Source organism: Rhinopithecus bieti, unplaced genomic scaffold (assembly GCF_001698545.2).
Source record: "Rhinopithecus bieti isolate Rb0 unplaced genomic scaffold, ASM169854v2 scaffold_41913, whole genome shotgun sequence".
Classification (NCBI taxonomy): Eukaryota; Metazoa; Chordata; class Mammalia; order Primates; family Cercopithecidae; genus Rhinopithecus; species Rhinopithecus bieti.
The window spans coordinates 4,991,267-5,010,344 of NW_016818964.1; the positions used below are offsets into that span (position 1 = coordinate 4,991,267).

General features: G+C 35.0%; 1 protein-coding gene and 1 long non-coding RNA gene across 2 annotated transcripts in view; one reads left to right on the top strand and one right to left on the bottom strand.

Moving 5' to 3' along the window:
* Positions 1-19,078, bottom strand: part of ATG2B (autophagy related 2B) — an 83,015-nt gene that overhangs the window by 36,458 nt on the left and 27,479 nt on the right. Inside the window, 15 exon segments of the mRNA XM_017857928.1 lie at positions 122-294; positions 674-831; positions 5,128-5,270; positions 5,569-5,764; positions 6,934-7,036; positions 8,669-8,942; positions 11,419-11,607; positions 11,740-11,832; positions 12,554-12,606; positions 12,609-12,703; positions 14,548-14,809; positions 15,494-15,599; positions 15,691-15,845; positions 16,870-17,055; positions 17,589-17,685. Of these exon segments, the coding sequence (XP_017713417.1) occupies positions 122-294; positions 674-831; positions 5,128-5,270; positions 5,569-5,764; positions 6,934-7,036; positions 8,669-8,942; positions 11,419-11,607; positions 11,740-11,832; positions 12,554-12,606; positions 12,609-12,703; positions 14,548-14,809; positions 15,494-15,599; positions 15,691-15,845; positions 16,870-17,055; positions 17,589-17,685 (2,283 nt within the window).
* LOC108519132 (uncharacterized) lies at positions 10,434-19,064 on the top strand. Its single transcript, XR_001882536.1, has 3 exons — positions 10,434-10,517; positions 11,760-11,862; positions 18,727-19,064. It is a non-coding gene; the product is annotated as an uncharacterized LOC108519132 (long non-coding RNA).

Genomic DNA, 19,078 nt, shown 5'->3' on the forward strand with positions numbered 1-19,078 from the left:
AGCAAGACTCCATCTCAAAAAAAAAAAAAAATCAAATACTTCAATCACTGGATATATATCCTAGTAGATTTATTTAAAATAAGATACATTTGAAAAAATACTTTGGATTTGTAAACCTCACCTTCACATCTGTGAACACTGCCATTAATCCATGATTAATATTCAGAAGAACTGAGAGAAAACTCTGAGAGTTCTTGTTCTGAGAGTCTAATTTTTTTTTCCTGCGAGAACGATAGTTGGGATCAACAGTGGAAAAATACTGCAAAGTCTCCTCCTCAGATCCACTTTCCTCATCTATGAGAAATAAACATACAATTACACAGTTCTGATAGCTTATTAAAACAATAACTTAAAAATGATCATGAAAATATTTTATATTTATAATCTGCTTAGTTTTACAAAGAATATGGTGTGAACATAGAAATATATTTTGTTTTTCTCTTTAGTGTTGAACTTCAATGTACACACTATCATTCTAAAGATAACATATTTAAGTGATAATGATACGCTCAATATACAGATAGAAATGAGGAAACATTCTTATACATTACTAAAAGAAATTACAAAATACAGTTACAATGAAAAAGATTTTTAAATCCACAATGGAAAGGTTAGTACTTTGTTAATTGATAAACTAGGCATTTTAAATCAAAACAAATTAAAAATATATTACCATAGTGAACTGCAGATTTAAATGGACTAAAACTATCTTTGTTGAAAGTATTAATGAGCTGACTGGCTACTGAAAGCCCAATGCCATAGGAAATATTCTCGAATGTCTCCACTGGTGAAGGAGCTGTTGGTTCCCATAGCAACAAGTCATTAAAGATCCTATAAAGACAAAAGTTGAAAAATACATAACTCCTAGCTCAACAGAAGGCAAACTAAAAAAAAAAAAAATCCTTTTAAAAGATCACATGAACAATAACTTTTAAATGGCAAAATGGAAATTAGATCCTACAAGAATTTGGAAAACAACAAAAATAACAACTGCATTATTTCAATGAAAAAATAACCTATATGGCTATAATGCAGGGCAGTGACAAAAGAATCTGCACAATTAGATACCTAACTAGATATTTGCCTAATTTTACCTGTGTTATATACATCAAATTATAAATTCATATTGTACTTCAAAATATACCTTAGAGACAGAAGCTCATGAAAAATAAAAACCTACAAAGAACAAAAAAGGAAGACAGCTCACCTATATGAGAGTGCTTTGTAAACTGGAACTGATCCCGCATCATCTCATTGACCCTCCCCTCAGTCCTGTGGGGCGTCCAGGGCAGAATCATTATTCTCACTTTACACTTGAAGAAACTGTCTCATAAAGGTTATGTGACCTTCCCAAGGTTACATAGCTAATTAGTGGAAAAATGGGGATGAGAGTCCAGATTATGTAGATTACATCCAGCTCCCAATTCAGTTATTTTTTTAAGGCAAGTATTTAACTGTGGGATCAATTCAGTTCTTTCCCTAGAGATACCTGCTTTTTCTCTCATCAACAACAGAAAGCACAGCTTCACTGGGAAGACTTCATGAGATGAAGAATGCATATGGAGCACAAAATAAGGAGAGAAAAACCCTTACGACTAAGCGAGACTAGCCCTATCAACACTGGCAACCAACGGGAAGGCATAAATCATACCTAGGCTGTCACCACATCCTACTTTTACAAAGAACTACCTGTCACTGCTCAGATGCCCCTCTGTCCCAGCCTCCTTCCCTCATCCTTCCCTGTCCTAGCCTCCTTCCCTCATCCATCCTCAAAGCTTTCAAGAAAACTCAAACTTCACCGTGTCTTCTAGGAAGCCCATTGTAAGATCTGGACCCACAGCACATCCTTCACACAGACCCACTTAAATCACAGCACCTACAGCACCCTGCTGAATTTCCTCATTTCCCCTTTCCAGACTGCAAGCCACCCAAGAGAGGGACTTGTGTCGATCATCTCTACATGCGCCTAGCACAGTAGCTGTCACATAACAGGCACAGACAGTTGGTGAGGACAGTGCATGACTCACATGGAAGTGCTGCCAAAACCCAGACTCATCGTAAAGCCTGGTGTGAATACCAGTCAAGGTGCCACATGGTGAGGTAGCCCTGCCCCCTTCTGTGAGAAGCCACTGCCAGGCCAATTCCTGAGCTTCTGAAGTCCTACTAGAAGGTGTACACCAGGACTGAGGATTGCAACTCTTAGGAGATTATAATCCACCCACATATTATTTTTTCCTTATTTATATTTTTGTCTAAACACAGTCCTGATACCATTAGTACTATCAAATATTGGATGGTGCTTGTAATATCAAGAAATATCAAGAAACAAAACAATGCTTAAGATACGTAAGGATATATCACCATGACTCTGTGTCTATGAGGCTGAAACAAAATAGATGCTCAATACATATTTAATGAAAGCAATGAGAATTCTTTTTTACATTCTATTTTAAACAATTTTTGACACAGAAAAAATTCTCCTGTACCTAAAACCATATTGCTAAAAAGAGCCTGTTGACCAAGGCACTAAAGGAGTAAACCAACATTTTAAATATATAAAGGCAAAGTTGGTTATAACTCCTGCTCAGAAAAAATAAATAAATAAAAGGACAGTGTTGACATATTTAGTAAAACTTGAACGGGGTATGAGGATCATATGGTAGTATGTATCCAGTTTAGCTTCCTGCTTCTGAGAGCTGAATTGCCAGTTAACGTAGAATGTCCCTGTATGTGGGAAATACGCCTTCAAGTACTAAACATTGAAGGGACTCAGGTCAGCCACTTACTCTTAAATGGTTGGGGCACAGGGAGTTCTTTGAACTGTACTGCAAATCTTCTCTGAGAATGTTTGAAAATTGTTTAAATGTATTAATTTGAAAATACAAAGCCAAATAACGGGCAAAGGATGCAAACCCTGAGGAAGTTAGATACAAGATTTATACGATCCCAGAGAGTGAGGGAGTGCTTCAGTATTTATGCAATTCCAGGGGCCTGAGAGACCAAAAAGTGGTTAGTGGAAGGTATTTAATAGAATAGAAACTCTCTTAAGCAATCCATTAAACCAGCTACCCAGATTAACAGATACATACTCTAATACACGCTCTAATACATACTCCCTGACTTAAGCAGTCACCTACCCAATTACTCCAAAGTGCCACAACAATGGAAGCCTTCAGTATGCTAACTGCCTGCTGCTGCTGGACGTCTCTCTAGCAGAGCTGAGAACCTTCCCATCAGTGGAGTTATATATTTTATATACTTGCCAAAGACTAACTGTGTCTGGCTTCAAATCTGCTTGTATTTGTTAATATAAGAAGAGCTTAAATAAAAACTGTGCTGTTTTAGTTAATGCAGACAGGGAAAAGAAAAAAAAAGTCCTAAAAACCTATAAAGATTCTCCTCTCACATATCTCCGAAAAAATTTTTTTCACTCCACTTTAAAGAAACTGGAACTAAAAACAGTACACAATGCCTTCTGGCTACACTTTATGCAAAAAAAAAAAGACAAAGTAGTCAGATGCCACATGCAGGATTTAAAAAAAGGGAAAAAAAAAAAGACAACATAGATTTCCAATCAGTGGCTCATACTCAAAGAAAAGGCCTTGTCCTGTATTTAGAAATGAAGTGGTAAATAAATATATATTTATAAAGTGAATGTTTAAGGTATGTATTACTACTGTTCTTGATACCCTGATTTAATCGAAAGCAATCTGCTCAGTCAGTGCAGAACGAGAAAAAAAAAATGGGTCAAGTCTTTTTGATCTCTGGGCTAGGCCCTGAAAGAGTCATTTCATTTCCCTCAATCTCAGCATTGCACATATATCAGCTCTTTGCAGACGGCCCTGAACTATGAAATAAAAGGAGGAGCCTAGAGATCAGTCATTTCCAAACTGCAGATCATATATAAACAAACCCCAACATTTAAAAACAATTTGAAATCTCTCTAATGTGAATTTAATATAAATTAGGTGCTATTTATAATGTATACTATAAAACAAATATAAAAATATAAATTTTAAAAGATTATTTTTTAAGTTAAACATAAGTGCAAACATTTTCTTCCTATACCCGAGTGGACTGTTCTCTGAATCTCATTTTCAAGACCACTGAAGTAATGTGAACCCTAGAAGAATCCTAGAACTTAATTTTCTGATTCTAAGAGCAAAAGTCATTGACACCCAGTGAGAAAACCCAGGGTTTATTACTAACATTTAAGGAATAAATACCGAGTGATATCTGATACCAAGTAATCCTATAGCAGAAACAACAGTCTGAAGTTTCTGAAGATTAATGGAAACTAGAATAACTTGTCTACATGTAGGAAGCTAGTGATGACAAACACTAAAGACTTCTTTTTCTAGAAACCCACATGACAATCTTTCAGGTATGCTACAGAGAAATCCCTTCAGTGGGTAGAAATTATAATAGACAACTACTAAGTGCTTATGATATGCCATACACTGTTCTCAGAACTTTCCAAGTGTTGTATCATTTAATCCTCCAAACAACCCTTATAGGTGGAAGCCAGGATCATCTCCATTTTACGGATGAGAATGCTGAGTCTTATGGAGGCTAGGTAAACTGCGCAAGGCCTTCTGAGTCTATGACCTAGAATTCCATTTATATCAAAATATCTGCCTGGCATAAATATTGAGGGGTATCTAAATATAATAAATTTAAATTTTGTAAATGTTCATAGAATTTTGAATTCCAACAAGATATCTTTTTGACTGTTCAGGAAAAGATGCTTCTTGTACAATGACTGGGGTTCTGATTCTACTCCAGCATTGGCTAGCTGTATTAGTATCTCCTAACTCTTCATGTCACCGCACGTGAAGAAAAAAAATCGTATTGGATCGGTAACCTGCAGTAAGCTGACAGAGGGCAATCAGCCAACCTCAGGGCTGAGGAAATAAATATCTCACACACCCGGCACCACGCTAGTTAGGAAACTCTGCTATGACAATAGAACATCATAACAGCAATAGTCACCACCAACACCACACAAAGTACACAGAGAGATGGCAAATAATATTCAGGCAAGGAAAGGAAAGGGGGAAGAGGAAAATCAGGGAGGCAATTAGAAAGTCTGATTCCCAAGATTCAACTAAATGGGTATAAACTCACCTATTATAAAGCTTCTCATAAAAGCTCTTATTAGGCAGTGTTACATAAATATTTGGTAACGTAAGTTCCAGCACATAGTGAGAATTGCTGATTGCTTTATCCTGAAATTCTGTCATTTCTACAGGGTCTCCTGGCATCACCATCTAAAACATAATAGTTTAGTGCAAAAAAAAGCATCAAATAACCACTTTATGTTTAAAATAGTAGTAGCATCTTCTTAGGCTATCCATAGGACTTGGTATGTGAGAAATAAATAATCATGAAACATTTAACTAGAGAAAATATACACCAAGAAAAAACAGGTATTATTTAATTTTGAAGTTTAAGACCTAGCAAAACAGTACAAAGAGCATTTTTTTAAAATAAAAAACTAAAAGCATTGCTCTATGACAGAGAATAATAATATTATTCCTTTGTAGCTTGCTCACACTTTTATCTTACCTGTTCATTTTCAAACATCACTCTACGAGAAGAAAAAGGAGATGGGGCTGGTCTTCTTAGATCACAAACATCTTTCAAGGAATGAGCAGCTCCTTCCTCTTCCTCCTGGTAGTGACCATCATTCTCCTCTTCTTCTTCAGCTGCAATTCTCTCCAAAATGGAATGCATGGCTAGTGGATTTATTTTCAGTACAATTCTGTTATCAAAGACAATTTTAAAAAGACCAAGATCTCAGTGTAAACAGCAAAACTTTAACTTTTGTGCAAATTAATACAAACACCACTGGTTAAATCTTAATGATAGAATTAAACTTCTCTACAAAGTCTAATTATGTCTAAGGTAACCCACTTACGAACATGTTGTAAACTTGAAAGTGTGGAACTGAAACAAGTAAGTAACAGAAAGACATCAACATTTTATACTTGGCTAACTGAAGGTCTGACCTTTTGGGGCAAAAGGTTATTTTAAATTTCATTAAAAGTCAGCAAATTTTACCTAAGGATTCTAGTTATCATTAACCCAAATCCTCTCACATATAGTTTGTTCCGCTATAATAAAATACTTGTCTACCTTAGAAACCTCATGTTATATCAACCTCATATTATATCAGTTGTTCAAAGGGAAAAGGGAGAAACTGATTAGGAAACAGTTTCAAAACTCTAACAAAGAAGTTATCTTTTCCTCTAGGAATTTCAATAATAAAGGGCTGGTGCTGTTTTGTAGCCACAAAATCTAAAGACGACTGAGTTAATGCAGCCTATGACTACAAAAACTAATGAGCTTTTTACTCCAGAGTAATCCCTTTCCTTTCCTAAGCTTCTACAGAACATCTCTAGCACAGACTTTTCATTCTCCTTTGATGACCATATCCACCCATTGTTATAAGGAGGTATGGAACCCTCAAAGAGAATAGCTGTGCTGCAACTATAACTCTTATTTCCTAGGTAGTGGTGCTATTTGGTTCGTAAATGATCACAGGCTTTTGTCCAAATTGATACATATCCCAATGTAAATTGTGCTTCTGAATTACTTAACAGAAGTAGATCCAATTCTTACGAAACTCGTGCTCTAAACTCATGCTAATTACCAGGTGTATATGAGCAACACCTGTCCTAAGAATTGAATCAGCCTAACAGACAGTGGAGAGGAGGAGTAAAGCAAGGCAGGCAGAAAAATGGCACAACAAGGTTTGAAGGTGACACATCCCACACATTCATGTGAACACCCAATCATCACACTTATGAACCACAAAAGAATCAAGGATGGACATGTTTAGCTTATATTTAATAGCCAAAATGTTGATTTAAAATAATATTTTATTGTTAAAAGGAAAATCCTATTAAACCTATGTGCTTGCTTACTCACCGTGGCCAGTCAAAGTCATCTGACGATGTTGTATCTCCATCTACTCCACTAGACACATGGAAAAACTTAATAGATGGATCTCCTTTCTCTTCCTGGAATGATCCTAAGAAAACAAGACTGATTTACTGAAATGCGCTTCTTTTCAAGTACTAAAAGAAGAGATGGAGGAGCAAAGATCCTCTCAATCAGGAACATAATGTTACCTTAAGTTCTACAGCATTTTGCAATCATTCTGGTTTCATGTGCACATGTAGTAGACAAAATGAGCCAATAAATTAAAGATTCTGTGTTCAAACTCAAATTCTTAAGTACCAATGTATACTGCATAAAGTGCATAATGACACAGTAAATACAGCAAGCACTTATCACTTACTAAGTGCTATTAGTGATTATTTCTTCATAAAGTCTATATAATCTACCACTAGAAAAATAACTACATTTCTTAAATACGTATTTTGTATGAAACACTGTTAGAAATACCTCTGTTCAAAATAATTCTATATGGGCTGGGCGTGGTGGCTCACACCTGTAATCCCAGTATTTGGGAGGCTGAGGTGGGCAGATCACCCGAGGTCAGGAGTTAAGGGACCAGCCTGGCTAACATGGCAAAACCCTTTCTCTACTAAAATTACAAAAATTAGCTGGGTGTGGTGGCGTCCAACTGAGGCACGAGAATTGCTTGAACCCAGGAGATGGAGACTGCAGTGAGTCAAGATCACGCCACTGCACTCCAGCCTGGGTAACAAAGCAAGACTCTGAAAAACAAAAACAACAACAACAAAAAATTGTATATGTGTTTTTTCAATCCATTTTACAAATGAAAAATGGCTTTCCTCCAGAATAATGAGTTTCTCACCACTGGAAATAAGGGATGATCCCACAACACCTGAAGGCCCTTTCATGAAGTCATAATTGACAAACGTCCATTTTATCTCTTAAGATCTGTAAAACTGAGAGAGAAGGGGAACTTTTGCAAACTATTCTCATGGTGGGGTGGGAGTATGGCTGCAGAGAGAGGGTGTCATGGCAGAGGTAGGTGGTCTAGGAACCACAGGATAAAAGGTCTTCCAGGTCTTCATAGACTTGGTTCACTTTAAAGTTTTTATAAATTCCCTTCATTAACTGACAAAAACAAAGTAATACAGAAAAAATCAAAACGAGTTTTACAAATAAAAGTCACTAGCAATTAGTATAATGGTTGAAAGCTCAAGCTCAAGCACTGTCAGACTTGGGTTCAAATCTTGATTCTGCCATTGACTACAAAATGATCTTGGTAGATACTTCCTTCTAAGTCCACAGATTGTCTCATCTATTAAATTATAAAATAATTGGAAAATAAACATATGGTGATTATGATGACTAAAAAAAAACAAGGCAATGTGTATCAAGTGCTTAGCATAATATCTAACATACAGTGATACTCAACAAGTTCTGTTATCAGTCCTACAATAAATAAATGAGAAGTGATAATAAAAATGTAGGTTAAAGTACTATATTCTCCTGCAGTAAACAGGAATTTTAACAAAGTGAATGAATCATCATCCTTAGTTTTTAAAAAATTACCTATATCATGTATTTGTATACAATACTAGAAAGACATTGTTGCTCTTGATTTTTTTTACATAATGTGCTTTAATTTTACTATATTTTGGGGCTGTCAGATACTTTTGTGATGTAAGTTTCAGTAGCAGTTTGTTATCTAGTATGGTTCTTTTACAGACACATTCAATCTTACCAATTAGTTCTCTAAAGGTAAGTTCCAATTTAATTTGTTCTGGAGTTGATCCTCCTATAAATTCAGTCTTAAATTCTAGATCTGTGAAGGCTAAATAAAGGATCTCCTTCTGAAGTGACTTCTTAAACCATGGTCCCCTTTCTTGATCGGATCGAAGATCAGGTATTGGGAAGCGAACAGAAAGGTTTAATGCTGGTGTGGCAACTTGCACTGATATTCGACAATTTGCAGGACTATGTGAATCATCTAGAAACACTTCAGTGAAAGCCTTGTGCTAAAACACAAAACATCAAAAATACGCCAAAATATTAAATTAACTACATGAACATAAATGACACAGTATTCAACATTACAATATATATCATCACTATCTCCCCATTTGGTATAATGCATTAAAAGTCAATTCAAATTAACCACTACCATATTAATTTAGTATAAAAAAATTTATAATGCAACAACTATTGGCAAAAGTGAAAACTACTGGCAAAAGTTAAACTCTGAAATAAAAAATCAAATTAAAAACTGAGCCAAAGTGAAGACAAAGGCACTATAGATTAATATTTATCTTACTATAAATTTACAAAGAATACTGTGTAAATTAGCCTACCAACAAATTCAATATGGTTAAAATCACTATAGTGTCCAACATTCAGTTTGAAAGACTTTTCTACCAATATATGACTTTAAAGACTCAATGTGAAATCAGATAAATTATGCCAAATACAATTTCTGACTCAACTTTGTACTTCTAAGATAAAACCCAGAGGCTGGCACATCACAGGTTCTAAATAAATATTCACTAAATGATCCACCCTGAGCTCCTATCCAATCCAAGGGCATGATCTCATCAAATGGCTCTATGAGACCAAGATGTATGCACCATTTACCCAAAGCCATCTTATAATAGAAGGGTCCAAGAACATGCCATTCAAAAATAAATCTATTTCTATTTTTTCTCTAAAATACATTGAAACTTAAAAAGCTTTATTCCACTCTAGGTTGTAACACTCTTCAGTTTCTTCAATCCATTTCTAACCTCCATGATTGGAAAATTCCCTTCATATGCTAGACGTACAAATCTTGTGTGTGCTTGTTTTCTTTGAAACAGGTCTTGCTGTATCACCCAGCTGGTCTCAAACTCTTGGGTTCAAGTAATCCTCCTGCCTCAGCCTGCTGAGTTGCTGGGACTATGGGTGCAAGCCACCACACCCATCTAGACTTGGATTTTTAACATATCTATTCTAACTCTTCCCCATTTGATTTGCTAATATTAACCACCACTCTCAGGCAAAAATAACCCAATAGATTAAACCATCATCCGACTGCATATATAGTTAACAGCTAATATAGAGACTACCCGACAGAAACTAAAATGACTAGCAATTGATAACAGTAACAAATACAGAATGCCCAGCCTGAGCAACATAGGGAGACAAAAAATAAAAACTTAACTGGGTGTGGTGGCACATGCATGTAGCCCCAACTATTTGGGGGGCTGAGGTAGAAGGATCGCTTAAGCCAAGGGGGTCAAGGCTGAAGTGAGCCGATACCGTACCACAGCACTGTACCACAGCACTGCAGCCTGGGCAACAGATTTTTGTCACAATAATAATAATAATAATGATAATAATAATAATAATAATAATAATAATAATAAATGCTAATTTGATGTGAATACTCAGTACTAAGAGAAAAGCAAAGAAGTAGAAAATAAAATATCTTTTCGTTTTCTTTTAACAAAGGTTGTCTCCATCTGATCCTGGTCCTCTGGCCCCAAAATTCCTAATAGACTTCTTGCAAACCTGACTGACTTAATTGGCTTAGAAAAGACCCCAGGCACCAGATCCAAGTAAAAGTGATATAATATGATGTTCAATAGATTATTTTCAAAAGTGTATCTCATATTGTTTGGGCTACATGTTTTAGGTAGTTCAAGTAATTTATCAAATGTATAAATAGATAAAATTTTATGAAGACGTTATAATCACAGCTTATAAAAATTCAGATAGACATGGAAAAGTAATGAAAACCGAATTCCACTGTAACATAAACAATGCTACTGACTGGCATATTTTCAGGCATTCTTTTTCTATACATCAATTTTATTTACACAGGTGTGACAAGTTTACATAAAGCAATATATTCTACTTTTTCATTTAATCCTTCTTGATGAGCCTTCTTCATGTTGCTATACCTTCTTCATAACCATCATTTTATTTCTTTTTTTTTTTTTTTTTTTTTGAGACAGAGTCTCACTCTGTCACCCAGGCTGAAGCACAGTGATGCAATCTCACTGCAACCTCCACCTCCTGGGTTAAAGCTATTCTCATGCCTCAGCCTCCTGAGTAGCTGAGATTACAGATGGGTGCCACCATGCCCAGCAAATTTTGGTATTTTTAGTAGAGACAGAGTTTCGCCATGTTGGCCAGGCTGGTCTCAAACTGGCCTCAAGTGATCCTCCCACCTCAGCCTCCCAAAGTGTTGGGATTACAGGCATGAGCCGCCACACCCGGCCATAACCATCATTTTAAATGACCACATAACATTTCATTCAGTGTACATCAAAACTTATTTAGCTAGTCTACTATCAAGACATAACAGATGTCTCCTTTTTTTATTATTACAAATAATGCTGTTTTAATAATATATACTGTTTAATCTATTAAAAATACTTAAGTTCAGAAATTATCTCAATAACCCTATTAGCTAACCATAATTATGATTAGTATTTGCAGCTTTTGAATACTTACCAGACTAATATGCTTATTATATGAAGTATACATGTGGGATGCCATCATCTCTACTGTGGCAAGTTTCTGTGGTTGAAGCAAGGAATTTAACCTGTCCACAATACTGATATCCAGCTCACAACATACTGGATTTAATTTAATTTGCAATTCTGCCCTCTGAGGAACTGAACTAAGTCTTGCTTGATTACCCTTTAAAAAAAAAAAGGGCATTAATACAATCACTAAAAACTACTATAAAATTGGGTTAAAATCTTATAATTGTGACAAAATATATATCAGATGAAAATTTACAGGTAGCAACTATAGAAAAAGATCTCTTACCTGAGGCCCTCTATTCTCAGAATGCTTATAATGAAGCTGAAGACACACAGGGGAATGGGAACCAGTATCTTCTTTGGAATGGAACGTTAAAAGCTTAAAAGCAAAGACAAAGATAAATTAAAGGTAAGATTAACCTACAATTAATCACATGAATTTACAGAGGTGCCCATATAATAGTGAGAAAGGCTTTTTGAAGTCAGAAATCTGGCTTTAAGTTTCATTTTTGTCACTTATTAGCAATGTGAACCTTAGACAAGTTAGTTAACTCCTGTGATATCTCATGGTAAAATGTAAGAGAGGATTCAAGTAAATTCATTTCCAACAAAGTGTTGTTGAAATAAAACAGTATAGGGTCAAAGTAACAGCAATGAATGTAACTTTGACAGTTTTCTAAAGTTTCTTTAGGTCACACTTTTACATTAGGGAAAATATCAGAATAATGGTAAATGAACACAAAACATTTAACTTGTCTTGAACAGTGCTTAGCACACAACAGACATTCAATAACTATTTGTTCAATAATCAAATTCTTCTGAAATGAAGAGTGCTTTGAACATGAGTGAAATGAAGTCATTTCTCTCATAACCCACCTGTCACTCCTAAACAAGTCAACTCTAAAATTCTAACAGATCCTTATAACGATGCTGAGTGACATTCTTAAAAATGTTTTAATAGAACACAAATGCAAAAGAAAATGACAATATTCCTCCTATATGACTTTCTACACATTTTAAAGAAAATCACTGACTCATACAATTATTAAAAGCAAGACAGATTTAAAAAATAATCTTAAAGAAAAGTATTCAACATTTACCTCTGTATAGTGAGGAGGAACAGAATGAAAATCAGTTGGAAATAGGCACTCCAAAATTCCATTTGCCCAATGGACATATCAGTACTAAAATATCGGGAAGCTGATCTTTGTCTTTGTTCATAGGATACTTTAATGCCAGTACCTATAAATCTATTATAAAAGATGCACCATTTAAGATTATTCATATACTTCTAGATTAAACAATGTGCAAGTAGACAAAGAATAGAACAAAGTGTTAACATATAACAATTATCTACCTAGTCTGACAAGTTCAAGTTGTTATCAATAATTAATACTCCTAAGGAAATTAACCAGAAAGATTGCTTCAAATTTCCCTTTCCTTAAGATAAAAAATCAGTTCTGTTGATGGAAGATTGTCCAGGATCTATTTATTTCCCAATACTGCCCTTCCTCTTCCACATTTAAAAATTTACATTGCAAAGATAAAATCTTTCAGATCTTGCTTTTGTTATATTTTCCTACTGGCAGATACTTGAAACCTTGTCAAAAATGGGGGGGGGGGGGGTCCAGGCACACTGGCTCATGCCTGTAATCCCAGCACTTTAGGAGGCCAAGGTGGGCAGATCACCTAAGGTCAGGAGTTCGAGACCAGCCTGGCCAATATGGTGAAACCCCGTCTCTATTAAAAATACAAGAATTAGCTGGGGGTGGGTTGCACGCCTGTAGTCCCAGCTACTTAGGAGGCTGAGGCACAAGAATCGCTTGAACCCAGGAGGCAGAGGTTGCAGTGAGCTGAGACTGCCCCACTACACTCTAGCCTGGGCAACAGGGCAAAAGACTGTCTCAAAAAAAAAAAAAAAAAAAAAAAGGGATGGGGTAGAAGAAAACAAATGTTTTTTTACAGTTTGCATTACAAATACTGTAATCCGTAAACTGCTAAAGTTTTCTTGTATTAGGTGTAAAACTACTTTTCATATCAATTTTCATACTTAAAAAAAGTTAAAAGATTAAATAAAAGCCAAAAGTATTTTTTAAAATACTAATATATATGATATGTTTAAACCACTGTATAAGACGTCATTCAACAATTTATAGACCACCTTCACATTAAAATAAACAGAGTTTGCTCGTTAACAATACTAAAGGCCAGGCGCAGCGGCTCATGCCTGTAATCCCAGCACTTTGGGAGGCCAAGGCAGGTGGATCACTTGAGGTCAGGAGTTCGAGATCAGCCTGGCCAACATGGTGAGTCTTAATAGAGATTGTGAAACCCTATCTCCACTAAAATACAAAAACTATCCAGCTGCTCAGGAGGCTGAACCTGCAGAATAGCTTGAACCTGACAGGCAGAGGTTGCAGTGAGCCAAGATTGTGCCACTGCACTCCAGCCTGGGCGATGGAGTGAGATTCTGTCTCAAAACAAAAAATAAAACAAACAAACAAACAAAAAAAAACTATTATTACAAATTCAATTATCTCCTCATCTATTGACTCAACCCATGAAAGAATCACTCACTGGCTATTTGGATAGCTTCAATTTTTCTTAAGCAGAAGTTGAAATGTAGCATCCAAGTTCACTATCAGCCTTGGTAATGTTTCCCACCCTATGGCCGTGGCATATGGATCAGTTCCAACAGTATTTTTTTATTTTTCATCACTACTGTCATCTCTGCTAATGCCAGTGATGATAAAAACTGTTTTCACAATTGCAAACAGTAGGGATGATGGCAGAATGCGGTTAAAAAAAAGTTGACAAGAGCTGGGCAGGGTGCTAAAGAGATGACTTAGAAAACTCCTGTTATCTAGATCTGTCATTCCGCATGCCAAATAACCTGAATGAAAGATTCTACAATAAACATCTTTGCAGCATTGCAAGAAAACTTCACTCATTCCATTCACTTACAAATAAAGTGTGAATTAGAAAAACAAATGCAGATAGGCAGATACAAAAGTCCACATGTGGGTCTTTTTCAAGGATCATTAGCACATATGTGGAAGTTTAAAGGATCATTAATACATATGTGAGAGTTTACCTAAGGTGATCATGTGAGCAAGCTTCTGCAAACACTGCTCGGAAAGACTTAAAATCTTCTGTTGAAAACCTTGCTGGATCAATCTTTTCTATACAAGTAAAGAAAGCTACTGCCATAGGTGTCAATGGATTAAGGTTCAATGACGTTTCAGGTGGAGATAAAGGATCAATGTGAAGCACAGAGACTGAAAAAGTTCCCACAGCTAGTCTAAAAATAAGTTCAGGCCTGGATTCATCCACTGAAACAGATCTAGATGGGAGAGCTGAAATACAAGTATTAAAATTATATACATAAAATTTAATACATAAAACTATTATATCAAAATTATAAAACATATACTCATTTATTAGCTTTAAAAAAGATGACCATACAACAGTTGGAATGATATTAAACAATTAATGTAAGTAAAACCAACTGCTATCTTGCTGCATCTTATATCTAAGATTTTTGTACTGAAGTACAAGAGTACATGCCAACAGTAAATGTACAAATCAAACTTTTACATTAATAAAAACATACTGGAAAACTCAAGATTTTCGAGTATGCTCACCAAATTTTCCTTTAAGCCTTGAGTGTATATCAATTAAATTTGGCAGAAAAGAAACCTGAGGTTCTCTTTCAAGGAAAATGTAAACAGTGAAACAAAAATCACATGATTGATTGAGGGTCCTAAACTGCAATAACAATATGAAACTTAACAGTGCAATTTTAACTAAAAATATTTAAGTATTTAAATACACAAAGAATACAATAAATGAGCAATTATTCTAAAACACTTCACAGTGAATTGTTTAACAATGGTTCATTTTTGCTTTCTCAACTTTGTAAATGGCCAAGACCAGAAAAACAAAGAAAAAAGAAAAAAAAAAGGAAAGAAAAGCACCAGTAGAATGGCACTTTTAAAATTCCAGCAGAAACTAACAACAAATGTCTTATTTTTACTTACATGTCTTCTGTAAAGATGTTGGGTGAACTAGGTTGGATGGAAATGTTGACCCTCTTACTGGCTGTTCTTTATGATGATCAAGGAACTCTCCCCAAGTGGGCTGAAGCTATAAAAGATTTTTTTAAAGCACATGAATGAAGTGTAGAATTTTAGAAGCAACGTTTCAAGACCAGAAGAAAAATCAAGTAATACTTTACCACAGTAGCACTTAACGGAGATCCTGCTGGGGTATTTGTATATGTACTAGTTAATGATAACTCAAGGTCCATGTTTGGGGGGTCCCCAAGGGGTGGAAGAGAAGAGAGACTATGAGACATGTCCATATCAGCCATGGAGAAGAATACTTCTTCTTCTAGAGAGAATTAAACTATGTCACTTGTATTGTAATCCCACCAATTCAAGTCTTTTAAGTAAGTTAATATACGTTAATACAATCCTCTTCCTTCAGATTATGTGAGATACAGCGATGTCCCAAATTCTATGTTACTTCCAGTGGAGTAATTTATTTGAATCCAAAATATTAATGGCATAGTAAAAACTCAATATAAATTAATGAAAAAGGAAGCTATCCTACTGACGAATATGTTTTCTTTTGTTTTAAATATATAAATGTAGTATTACTTGGTATATTTTTAATGTGATATGCCAGTTTAGGAATTAAAATCAGATTTTAAAATAGTATAAATATACTGCAACCTCTAGTTTCATCTGGATACAGTTATTTCTTTTATTCAGAGCCAAAAACATTACTTGGAATTCCATTTACATTTCAGTTCCTTCTTTTGGGATTGTTTTACCCTCATGCAAATGAAGTTTATTATGGCCAAAATTTTTTTAGCAGGCTTTGATTTCTTATTTTGTCCAGCATTGCATACTTAAATTGATTCATATTATTTATGTTATTAGCACTTATACATTGTGAAACACCTATAAATGTAAAGTAAGCTGGGTAGAGATTATTATTTACATAAAACTGATGGAAAGATCAATAAAGGAAAGTTTCCTTATCAAACTTTAGTAGTTTAGCAGTTTCTTAATCTGTAAATCATTACATGAGCACATAATAATTTGACAAAATATACAGCTACCTACTTTTTCACACAAATTTACATTTTTGTAAATTGGTTTTCCTTAGACTAAATCATTTACAAAACAAAACTACACAATCAAAATAAAAAAAAATACTATAGCACCCATGTGCTGGTGCATTACTGTAATGTTGTGATTAATTATAAATGAAAAGTTGTGGATTTCTTACAATGTGGATATTTTTGTTCTTTCATTCCTAAACTTCTGTTCACAGTAGCCAAAATTAAGTGTAATTGTATCCATGATTATAATATATGATTCTGGTGTCAACTGTTTGAGTTGCTTACCACGGCTAGAAGGTGTACGAGCTGTTTCTGTCTCATAAAAGCTTTGCTCTGAAGATACACCCACAGAGAGGGAATCTTTTCTCAAATAATACCGGTTTAATTCCATTTGAATTCGATACTCGTCTTCCTGCTGCATGGGTCGATTTTTCCTATCTTTATTAGCTAACCCTATTTTGCCAGAATTTTCTATAAGCATACAAAAGGAAACCAAAACAGTAATTAAATTTGGAATTAATTAAGCATTTCTTTCCCAAAACCCATTTATGGAACAACAATGGGACCTTAACACCATAGTGCAAAACCACTGCTATTTAATGAGTCAGAGCTCTAAGCAATAGCTTTAAGCAACTAGCCAGGAAGCCCAAAATCTTATCTCTGATAGATAGAAGCCATTGAAAATATTTTAAAACGTGCACCACTTACTGTGTTCAAGAATTATACTTTCTTGGTTGTATGAAGTACTATCCCCAACCAAAGAACTCAGAACAATTTTAGAAAAGTTAAGAATGTGACACACATAATCTGAATGTGAATATGTTCCACGGTAACACAATTCAAAACACCCAATCAAATTTAACTACTTAAGATTCTTATTTGCTTCTTTCAATTCACATATTCAAAAATAAGAGACTTTCCTACATGTACATACATTACATATTTTAAAGTTTTTTAAAATTTAAAAAAGTAACAAGTATATATAATAACAGAATTATACTTGCCTGGTCCAGCAATAGCCGCCAACATATCCAAAAGCAAGTGCACCTGTCTCGGTGACAGGAGTAGATGAATAGAGTCTATCTGTCCATCAACATCCAACTTAAGGGGGGGAAAAAAAAAACTATTCAGGAGGAGTATTCTTTGTAACACCTTATCACCATGAAGGTCAGTATATTTTAGTTTAGTGAACTGAGATGAATACTGAGTCTTTAGTCTTGGAGTCCTTCATCTGAGATTCTCTCTACTAATTCACACCATCTAAATGAAAAGATTTAAAGGCCACCAAACTGTTGTTCTAAAAGGAAAAATCCTCCTGAGAAATTCCATGCTGAAAAGTACAATGTTATATTTTTTGTCTCTTCAAGTCTTCTGAGAACTTAAAGTATTTGAGGAGGACTTAAGACATAGTCTCCAAGGATGAATATTAAGGTAGCAATAGTACAGTATTCATTGACTTTCAAAAGACTAAAATCATAATCCTTAAAGTCTGATTCACATCAAGAACAAATAAAGTTGGCTTTCTTAAGTATGCTATCAATCATACTCTAGCAGAGCACGTAAGGACCTTCTCCACCAACACTGTGCCCTCCCAGGACCTCCTGTGGTCCACAAAGCCTGCTCTGCATGTGAGGGGAAGCCAGTACAGAAATGTGGATAGAAGATGGTGCTTATGTAGACTTCCTTTCTCTTTTCCAACTCTTTGCCCACTTTTCCATCTAGAAATAAAAGCTCCATCCCACTCTCCTGATGATTCCTGAATATTCTGACAAAAGCAATTACTGTATTGTCTATATTACATTCTAAAAAGCAGAATATCCTTGCCTTACTTTTCATTCGCCTCCTGTTAACACTGACTCCTATTATTTTTATATGATTTGCAACTGAAAAATAATAGAATTAACAAAACACTCATATCTAGAAAATCACTTCTTCCCCAGGAGGAAAAGAGATTCCTTCTGATTCTAAAAAATAAATAAATAAATAAACTACATAATGATTGAGAAATTTCTACGACCTAAGAAGACATTATCCAGTAAAATTAATCATTACTATCACATTTTGTTTTTTAGCATTGGGGTACCATGCTAAGTGCTTTTATATATATTTCCTCTAATTCTTATTTCTGTTCCTGTTTTACAGGTGAAGAAATTAGTTGACAAAGATTCAGTAAATTGCACAAGGCCATGTAGCAGATCCAGACCTGGATTTTCAGCTAGGCTGACCTGGAGGGAAAGCCTTCACTCCTTCCAACGGCATGGCTCCCCTGTTCTGCCCACAGACAGCTTATTTTACGGGGCACCTTCCTGACTACTGACATCCCAAGCCATGAGCCAACCTAAGGCTAAGAGGAGAAAATGTGTTTCTAATTACATGCCAAATTTTAAAATTGTTTTATAATTTCACAATTGTTGTACTGAAAGCATAATCTCTGACTTTCATTAGAATGGACAATCAAGAGTTTCATTTCTAATTCATTGAAACTAAAATTTTC